The sequence below is a fragment of the Morone saxatilis genome, unplaced genomic scaffold (assembly GCF_004916995.1).
Source record: "Morone saxatilis isolate NCDOM2014 unplaced genomic scaffold, NCSU_SB_2.0 Contig2, whole genome shotgun sequence".
NCBI classification, from domain to species: Eukaryota; Metazoa; Chordata; class Actinopteri; family Moronidae; genus Morone; species Morone saxatilis.
Genome location: NW_023339762.1, coordinates 2,433,709 through 2,443,969, shown reverse-complemented (window position 1 = coordinate 2,443,969; position 10,261 = coordinate 2,433,709). Strand labels below are relative to the sequence as shown.

At 39.3% G+C, this 10,261-nt stretch overlaps 1 protein-coding gene across 1 annotated transcript in view; it reads right to left on the bottom strand.

Moving 5' to 3' along the window:
- LOC118329961 (cytochrome P450 2F2-like) overlaps nucleotides 1-2,925 on the bottom strand; it is a gene marked incomplete in the record, with an annotated part of 17,054 nt that extends 14,129 nt beyond the window's left edge. Inside the window, 2 exon segments of the mRNA XM_035664316.1 lie at nucleotides 164-326; nucleotides 2,676-2,925. Coding sequence (XP_035520209.1) covers nucleotides 164-326; nucleotides 2,676-2,837 — 325 coding nt within the window.
- Nucleotides 2,926-10,261: the final 7,336 nt, after the last annotated feature.

The following is a 10,261-nucleotide window of genomic DNA, read 5'->3' as shown; positions in this document are numbered from 1 at the left end:
TTTGTATCCATATTTGCATTCATAAAGATGTATAGTTATACTGGTAACAACCCAATGCCTATATACAGTACATGAATAGAAAGAGACACATTACTGACATAAGACTTAGTTTGTAAGTTTGATAATGCATTCTCTACCCTATCACATGTCATGTCTGTTCTACCTCCATTCTTGGAGACTTTACTGACAAACAGGTCTTGGGGTCGTCCAGAAAAATCTTTGGCGTTGGTCACTAAAGCCTCTTTCATGGCCTTCACTCCATTGAGGATCACAGCCGGTCTGGACCCGAAGAACAGACTGTAGACATTTCCATAGGTCTTCCTCAGCTGGGAGAGAATGAGAAAACATGTCAGTGTTTGAAATACATATATTTCACACAATTATAGATGGATATTACTCTTTAAAGGGGCAATTCACTGGAATCATGGAATCGTCAGTGAGAGAAATTTAGAAAGAGTATCACACAATAATACAAAAATTAAGAAACACTACATGTTGTGATCTGTTATTTCAGCAGCTACTGGCTTGATAACGCAGATGATACAACAGTCTGCTAAGTTGACTCTTCTGAGTCAGACTGTGAGCTCCAGGCAGCCTTTCAACAGCAACAGGCATCACTGTATGGTCTAAAGTTGGTTCTAAATCCAAGTAGCCTACTTAAGGTTAGGCCGGGGTTTTATTTTTGAAATAGGCCTTAATTTGAATGAAAACGGTTGTACAGGCTACGTTCTTAAGTGTTCTAGACCAGTGGTTTTTAACATTTTAGAGTCATAATCCCCCCCCCCTCGGATGAACTGGTTGGTGTTCACTTTCACAGTCAATATGTCTGCTTAAGGCTGTAAAGCACACTTATATATAGAAAACCATTCTTATATTATTGTGGTAACTGGGCCTGTTAGTGTGTATAAAAACAGCATATATAGTCTATAATGTTTTTGCATTCTTGTACCGTGTTAAATGTCATTAAAGGGATGACATCACTAAGAGCTGCTTCCTATCTCTCATTCCGAAATACTTGCCACAAATTTTATTCTCAACCACCATTTGGCGACCCCAGAAATCATCACGCGACCCCCAGGCTCAGAACCACTGTTCTAGACTATAGGGACATTATTTTTACATGCTGCCTCCTCCACACTTTGCTGACTTGACTCTGTGTATCACAGTTCTCTATGTTTTATATCCAACTCTTTACCCTGTACACACAACTGTGAAAATTATGATCTGGTCTCCAAGTCTTCATTAGGCCTAAGAAGACAGCAGCATTGGTATATTTTATTTACAAAGCACTACTGAGTAAACTCCATTCATACCTGCGTAATCTCCTATCACTCGCCAACAGCTCCACTAGACGGCTGTGCTACCACGTACCCAAGATTTTCTCAGAACATGGTGGAGCTTTCTGTTTTTTGCAACCTGGTCAATAAATAACCCTCAACATTCAGTTTAGTGCAGTTTAGTGTTTTTGACTCCCTGAAACAGTTCAAAAGATAAAAACCTGTAGCTGAAGAGATTGCCTATCTGGCTTTTGTACTATATATCTGTTGTCCTTTTTTTGTTTTTTAAACATACTCTATTTCATAATATTTTTGTAGTAACCTTGTAATGGTTATCTTGGCCAGGTCTCCCTCAAAAGAGAGATTTTAATCTCAAGGGACATCCTGTTTAAATAAGGTTAAATACATAAAAGACAGATGGGATGGGTGGGGGTCAGACCAGCTTGTGCTGACATGAGTTAAGTTTCAGATAAAAAGACTATGCTCAGGGTTCAATGGTGATAAAAATGATGATGAAATATTGAGACTTTAGCTAGATTTCTGGGATGTTTTTTGTTTCTAGTGCTCAAAGGTTTGAAAAACAAAAACATTTATAAAACCCACATCCTTTTGAGATCTTAGCAGTGAAGATCTCAAAATTTCATCACATGACCCTGAAGTCATCCATTGCATTGTGTGGAAGTTAAAAGGCTTCGCTGAACTGAACTGGGTGTGTACTGTTTTCATTATAATGTGTTCCTGTGTGCTGTTGTTGTCTGATGTGTACAGTGCTATAGAAAGACATTTACTCCTAGGGCCAAAGTCTAAAGTCAAAAGTTATAAAACACCCAATGTGTATGACCTGTACTACTAGTTGACTATAACCTACAGTAGACAGAGGTCACTTTTGTAGTAGAAAGCAGGAGTAGCAGCACATAATATAGGTAATGCACTGCTGTGGGTTGGGGCAGCAACAAAACATATACAATTTATACATGAATGTATATATATTCAGAATGTTTTCATCATTTTACCTTTCTGTCACATAGCCCTTTCCAACTGGAAACTGAAGCTGTTATATCTATCACTCCAAAGCCACCAGACTAAACCCCATATAAACAATTCAGGTTTTGGTTAGGAAGGGCTGTCTAACAGCAAGGAAAATATTCTTAAGATAGTACATACGTTTTATTTTAGGTGACTAAAAAAAGTTTTTTTGCTGCTCCACCCACAGCAGTGCATTGCTTAGCTTCTGTGCTGGTATTAATGTCTACTTCACCAAACTGGGGTCGTGCTGAGCGCATATTCTGTAGATAATACACTGACTGTGATTAAGTACCTAATACAACCCCACTTCAAAAAACCCCAAACTATCCATTTAAGATACTGGAAGAGCAAGATTTTAATATTTGTTCTTACCCTTTCAAGGTCCGCCAAGGGGTTTTCTAGGGTCAGGTGCAAAATGCTCCCCACTATTGGCAGTAAAGGGGGTCCCGGTGGAAAGTTCTTGGGCCTCCGAGTTGTGAGTTGAAGGAGGATGAAGAGAACACAGAGGCATAGCAGGATGGCTGCAGCAAACATGGTGGAACTGATTGGAGTCAACTGAAGGGGCGAGCTGTGTGACTTGTTTTTAAAGTGCAGCTCAGCTCTGCCCAGCCTCTTCCAGTTGTTTACTTTGCTTCCCTGTGTTAAAGGTGAATGAAAACATGGAACAAAAACAGGTCACACACCCTGACAGGCACATGTTCTGACAGGCTTTGGTTGATCAACTATAAACATCAGTTTATCAGTTAATAAAATAGTTCTTTAATAAACCATAAAGCTATGATATGGTAAAAGAATAGAATCAAGTTCTACTCAAGTACAAAATGTATGGACTTTAGTGTAGGTTTGCATACACAGAGGGGGTGATTCTCTCTTTGTTTTACAGGCAGAAAAGGCATTAGCAGTTTTTTTTTTTTTTGCATGGGTTGCATTACCACTGAATGAACTACCCAACTTGTAAGTCCAACAAGTAAACCTTCTGTTTTATATGTCAAGCTGTCATGTTTAGGTTTTTTAATATAATTTTCAGGTTCCTTTGGCTTTATGTAGTGCTCCTCCTTTTGGCATTTGCAAGAAAGAAAGATAGCTGTGTTATGGTCAGTAGTTGCTAGAGTTTTCTCCTCCCTGGTGTCCCTGTGTGTGTGTCTCTCTCTCGGACTCTTCCCACTCTCCCTGATTACCTGCTCACCTGTCTGACTGCTCAAACCTGCCAGCCATCAAATCATCAGTCCTGCAGTATATAAATCCACTCTCCGCCAGATTGTTGTCCCTACATGCCTGGTAGTAACGTTCTTGGCCAGTTAGAGAACTTAAGAGAAGTTTTTTTCCTGTTCATGCTGCGAGACTTAACCTTGTTTTTTCCCATGTCTCAGGATCATCACCCTAATGTCAGCTACCTGCCCGCTCCTTCTTATCAGCCATACTGCCTCCACCTTCAGTTCCACTCTGCCTGGATCTCAGCCATAATCTTCTCACCACTGCCAGCAGGAGCTTCACGTCACCTTTTCATCAACTGGTTTTCAATAAAGCCAGTCTTTGGAAATCCTAACCAACCGAGTCTTTGTTCTGCTTGTGGGTTCCTGTTGTTGAGATTGAGAGCCTTATTCCCAATCGTCAAATATCGATGCTGGGAATGAGACTCAACAATCAAATATCTTCAAGCCACCAGTCCAAAGTGTCTTTCCATCTTTCTTGACTGATTGGTTGCTGTTCTTCAGGCCCGGTGGATTTTTACAAACGAGCGCTAGAACGAGCCAGATGAATCAGAATGAATTTTTCACATATTATCTGTCATGATATAGTGAAAGTTTCTGAGAATATGACAATCACTTAAGGTTTATAAAAGTCAGCTACTGCAGCTTTAATGCAGCTGACATTGAAATCATTTTACCTCTCGCCATAAAATTGATGAAACACTCCCATTATTATTAAAGCCAAAATGATTCTTCAGTTCTTTACTTATCCTCTCACATATGAAAGAATCAGACAATGATACATTGAGCCGCCAATATTTAAAAGACTTATTAGTTACAAAGTGAAGTTGCAGAATTACAGGTCTATGATCTGAGATGGTAACTTGTTCAATATTACAGGGTTGAACTTGTTAATATCCTACAAATACAAGAGATCTATCTGAGAATAAGTACCATGGATTCCTGACCTAAAAGTAAAATCGTTTTGCCCAGGGTGACAACACCACGCATCTAAAAATTACTTTATTTTTATATAATTGTGTTCAGTGATCTAGATTTTTTAGAAATAGGTCCATTACCTGCAGGGATTTTATCTATTTTTTCATTTAGTACACAGTCATAATAATTCATTTGGCATTGTCAGCCAAAAGTTAGGTGATATGTTTAAAAAAGTTAGGGCAATTCCTCGTTTGATGCATTTATTTAGAAAAGTTAAATCTATTCCTGCAATTGACCCAAGGACCATGGCATATGTACACTGGTTATCCTCAACTTTATGCTCTTTAGTAAAACAGACAGATTTATTCAATAATATAGCCACTCCTTTCTTCTTTCCCTATGTGGTCCACCCATTCTGTTTTTCCTGTGCTCACTTATTGATAAGTGAGTTTCTTGAATAAATGATATGGAACATTGCATTTTCTTTAATTGTCGGAACAGTTTTTTCCTCTTAATTGGATTGTTAAGACCATTTATATTAATACAGTTTAAGCCTGCCATATTGTCAATCTTGATATATTGGTCCTCATTTGTTTCTTCCCTAATATATGAGCTTGAAACATTTGTCAAGGAATAGAAAACACATAACAAACCAATCTGAAAAGTTCCCCATTCACATGTAAGGGAGAACACAGAACTTCCAACAGCAGGCTGTCTAGCATACATCACCATCAGTGTTGGGCCAGTTACTCAAAAAATGTATTTTATTCAGTCAGTTCTCACTGTAGTCTCTCTCTCTCTTCTCTCTCTCTCTCTCGGTTTCGAACTGCTTCTCTCCTGAATCTGTCATCCTGCGTTTTTCCGGCTAGGGATACTTGGTGCATATCTCCTTTCCCTTCAGCTGATTAATGGCCTGATGCATCTTTCCCCTCCTCTTTTGCAGGTCTGGGTGGTAGATCAAAAGAGTTTCCCCTTAAATGTAACTTGTTGTCTTCGTGCAATCTCCAACATGTGTTCTTTGACATTGAAATCCAGAAAGCGCACAGTAGTAGAGCGTGTGGGTGTGGATATTCTGAGAAATTAAACCAATAACATCTATATGGCTACAGTAGACACTACTAGGGTGGTGGAATTGCTTGTAATCACTCAACACATTATAGGAAAACACTGCAGAGTAAATCAATTGTATTCTAATTACATTGGGAGACACACAGACCTTATCACAAAGAGTGCAGTTTTATAATATTGCACCTTTAAAAGAGGGAAGCAATTTGTGGTTTTGTATTTTTTGCGAACCAACACTTTAATTGACCTAGTAATACTTTATGGCCCATATATAAAATCAATAATTGTAAAGCAGCTGGAAATGTATTTGTGAAACAACAATTAAAATGTGTTAGGTGGTGCCGTTTATGTTCACAGTCACTACTTTAAAGATGAACTGTAATGCAGGTGCTTCAGTGGATTAGCATTGGCAGTGGGCCAGGTTCATTAAATTGGCAGGCTCCTGGCTAAACATCTCAAGGTGAATGATGCTTGCTAATTCTGCTTGATCTGAGCGCAGGCCTCTTACAAATTATTGCAGGGCTCTGACAGGCAATAAGCTCCCACCTCTCGCCTCCTTTCCTCCCTGTCTTCCTCTCTGCTCCTTCATTCCCTACCTTAATTTTTTTCTCCTGCACTAATAAGCAATGCTAGCAAAAAAGGCTAACTTTTAATTTATGATGTGTCAGCTTCTGAGGAAATGTACTGTGAGGTATTGCTTATGCAGGGCAACATTTGGTATTAAAATGAGACACATCACATAGTCGACCTGCTGATTACAATATATCATGCCACTGAGTCTGACACAAAACTAACAGGAAGTCATGTGGTTAGCTACCAACAGCTACCAACATGATGAAGTGTTTGCTGTGACTCAGATGATCCAGCCTAATTTATATTTAATCTCTACTGTCTATGAAACTTTTGAATGAATTACCTTCTGTTAATCATGACAGATCATCACACCTGTTGAGCAGATATCTGATGCTGCTCTTTCCCAGTTCAATATTACTGGAATCTAATACAGTGTGAAATCAACTTTGAATCACTGGAATGAGTTTTACCAACTTGCATAAAAGTAATACAGAAGCAATGATCTTTTTTTAATAAAAAGAGAAACAACTTGTCTCAGTGAGTTGTCAACTCAGCTATTCCTATGAAATGTGGAAGATTATCAAAGCACTGAGTGTGGGCTGTATTAAATGATCTGTGACTAGAATGGAGTACAAATGTGAGGGCATTTCTCTGGTCATTTTGATCCATCTCCATTCATATTTGATTGTTAGACTTGTCATTTGGTTTAATTACCATTCACTACTTATAAAGCATACAGACAGTGTAGTTACAAAGCAATAAGATGGCAACACATTTGTATTGTGTTGGCTCTACACCAGCACAATGGATTTGAAATGAAACAGTGACTGTAAGGTTAAAGTGCTGACATTCATTCATTCATTTAAGAGTATTTAGTTTTGAATCAGATGAACAGAATTGTATCTAGTTTTATTCATACAGTAGTCTCTTTAATTTTAGGATAAGCCTAAACATGCTAGTCAAACATGGAGGTTTTGACCTCACATGACCTCATGATAATGTGTTTGTGAGTGAAAGATTTACTTTATTAATCCACAATGGGGAAATTAAAAACTCACACACACACACACACACACTGCTCATGTACATGAAAATATGGAGAGAGAAAGATGGAGGAGTGATGGATTGCTCCATAACGGCGCTGTGGGAACGGGGTCAGTACCTCGCTCATTGATTACCTCAGCAGTGTCCAGGGGGTGAACTGGCCCCTCTCCAGCTACAAGTACACAAATTTTACTGCGGTCCGTACTGGACTTTAACCAGAGACACTTTGGTACCCAAGCTTTCCCTATGAGCCAAGCTACTGCCACCCTGAGAGAAAAAATAAAGCCACAGAAAGAATGTAAAACATAAAGTGAAGATGGCTGCATAACAGACCTAACAGAGCATTGTGTAAGATAAGAGTCTGTTGATACAGAGGTTCACAGACGTCACTGACTGCAAAGAATCTGAGAATCACATATTAAAGTGAGTAGTAACTGGTTCTAGAGGATCTCTTGGACAGTTTTCTTTGTAGAAGCACTCAAAAAGTAAAAGTGTCTATAGGGTGGGACCTGGCAACCCCTGTCTTTTCTGTTTGTCTCTGGTGTCAGATGTGAATGTTCTCTTTGATCTTTCTTCAACCGTCCACTGGTTGATGACCTTTGACCCCTAACCAGTTTTGGTATGGCCTTCACCAGTTTTAATTCAGTCTCTTGTCGTTTCACCAGTGCACAGTAATGTTCCCCACAGTTGCATGCGATGTCATACAATCCTCCAGCCCTGCTGTCTTCAGGGTGTACAAGCAGAGATCTTACAGAGTGGAAAGGTTTCAGGGAGGATGCCTCGTGACTTGCAAACACATTGCTGTGGCTGTAAACACCATCAAATTATAGCTGAGGGCCAGAACTTTAACCTCATAATCATAGTTTAATTTAGAATCCAATATGCTGGAGTACAGAGCCAACCAAAAATGTGTACTAATACAGTTTGCTGCTGAAAAGCTCATCTAGCTTTTCTTTTCTTTATTGGCTTTGTTGTCAGCAGGACCTGAAAAGTCCTTTTGCTATGTGGGGAGAAGCCTGACAACTCCAGACCAAATGGGATATTATACCATTACAAAGTATACTGAATTAAATCTGACAGGAATTCCATTTCCATATAAGACCCATCTTCCTTTACTGATCATAATAGCTTGCAGGCTGGCAATGAACATCATATTTCAGGTATTACTTTGTACTCTTGGCTGTTAAAATGACAGTTCGAGCAAAGATCAGGCACTGAATCACATGAGCACTACATGTTAATTTCTCCATCTCCATCTTGTGCAAATCTGAAAAATATTTTGTATCGGAACTCATCATAATCAGTGTAGGCTGATATTTTTCCTGTGTGCCCGCAGCAAAAGAGATGTGCAAAAGCACATGAGGGGCGGCATGACACAAGATAATATAATACAAAGCGCTGTGTGGTAGAATGGCATTTGCCTGTTATTTTCTAAAGCAGAGAAACCCAAGTGAGGGAGAGCCTGTTCAGTGCATCATTTCCATTGAATCAGACAACACAACAAGTCCCATACTGGCTTTTTAATCAGTAAAAGTGATGAAAGTCTTTGTCACTCACAGTCCTGTTAAATATGACTTCCATGTGTGAAGTAGGCACTGTGTCTGTGCCAGTTAGGCAGAAAGCTGATGTGTCTGCTGTTATCTTCTGTTTCACTTGATGATTCATTGATGTTTTTTCCAGGATTTAAAAATATCTTACTGGCAGCGAGGACGAGAGGTCACTCTGGGTTAAGATTTGACACTCGACTGTCTAATGCAGCTGTCAGTCACTCTACTCATCGGTCAATTTTTCCCTGTCAGTCTTAATACTGTTCAATCAAAAATCAATATCAGCTCTAGCCTCTGTTCTGCTTTTGATTTCTTTGGTCTTTTTCCTCAAACCTCCTTGTTCCTACTTCTTGTTTTTGTTGCTCTATTATTCCATCTTTCAGTTTTTTCTCTCTGTCTCTCTGTAAAACGACCAGGAATATGCTCAATCGCCTTGTTTCTTGTGAGTTAGATGAGAAGATCAATTCCGCTCTAATGAAGCTAGAGCCAGGAGCTGATTAGCCTAGCTTAGCATAAAGAAAGGAAGTAGGAGGAGTAGGAGGAAACAACTAGCCTGGCAACCTAACCCCGAAAACCTGCTCCATGAGGCGCTGGTAACGCGGGCAGCCCATTCACTCCACCATCTCTCCCTTGTGCCACAATGTGCATGAAGTGTCATTTCAGTGTGGTGTGTGTGTGTATAAAAAAAAAATTCCCTAGGGGATCTAATAAAGTATATCTTCTTCTTCTTCTTCTTACTCCCTGACATATTTACAACTGATCCGCTGTCCAAAAAGTCTGAAAATGACCTCATACAGCATTCTTTTGTTGAATAAAAGTATCACCTGCTGTTAGTAGGAAGTGCAGAATTTGATGTGCAGCAGAATTTTCCATGAGCACATTTTAAACGTCAATATCGTGGACCATCACATTCATTTAATTGTGGGAAGCCAAACTTCAAACTCCCACAATACCTTACCTATCCAGACTACTAAACTAGGCATGAAACTTCCACCCCAAATAATGCACCCAACAATAGACTGTGCATAAGGGAAATGTATTCCATGGGGTTACAGTATCCCACAATGCAAATGTCACTATGAGTATGTTAAAAAGAGTGAAAATAAATGTGTTACAAGTAACCAGACTACCTGTCAACAAGTTCCTGTAAGTCTGCAATGGAACTGGAATGTTAAAGTTCAAATAAATAGAAACAAAAATAAAATAAAATGCATGAATGTCCAACCCAGATGATGCGATGTTGGTTGAGTGGAGACAGAGACTGGATGAAGGTCAGACGGCAACATGGATGGAGATGTGGATGAATGACAGCAGATAAGACGGCAGGCGGACGGTGACTCAAAATCCAACTGAAGAGCTCTTCAAAACAAACAGCCTACACTCAATGTACAGGACAGTTATTCATCACAAGTCCATTAATGTTCAGAGATCTACGTTAATACAGTTCCTGCTCTGCAGTGATTTCTTCATTAACTCATATCAACTGTAGACATAACTCACAGCACACCTCAAGGTACATGAATGCATCTTATTTATTTCACAGTTCAAAACAATCACTGGCAGGACTCCATACACAACTTACATAAAGTTTAGCTTTGTG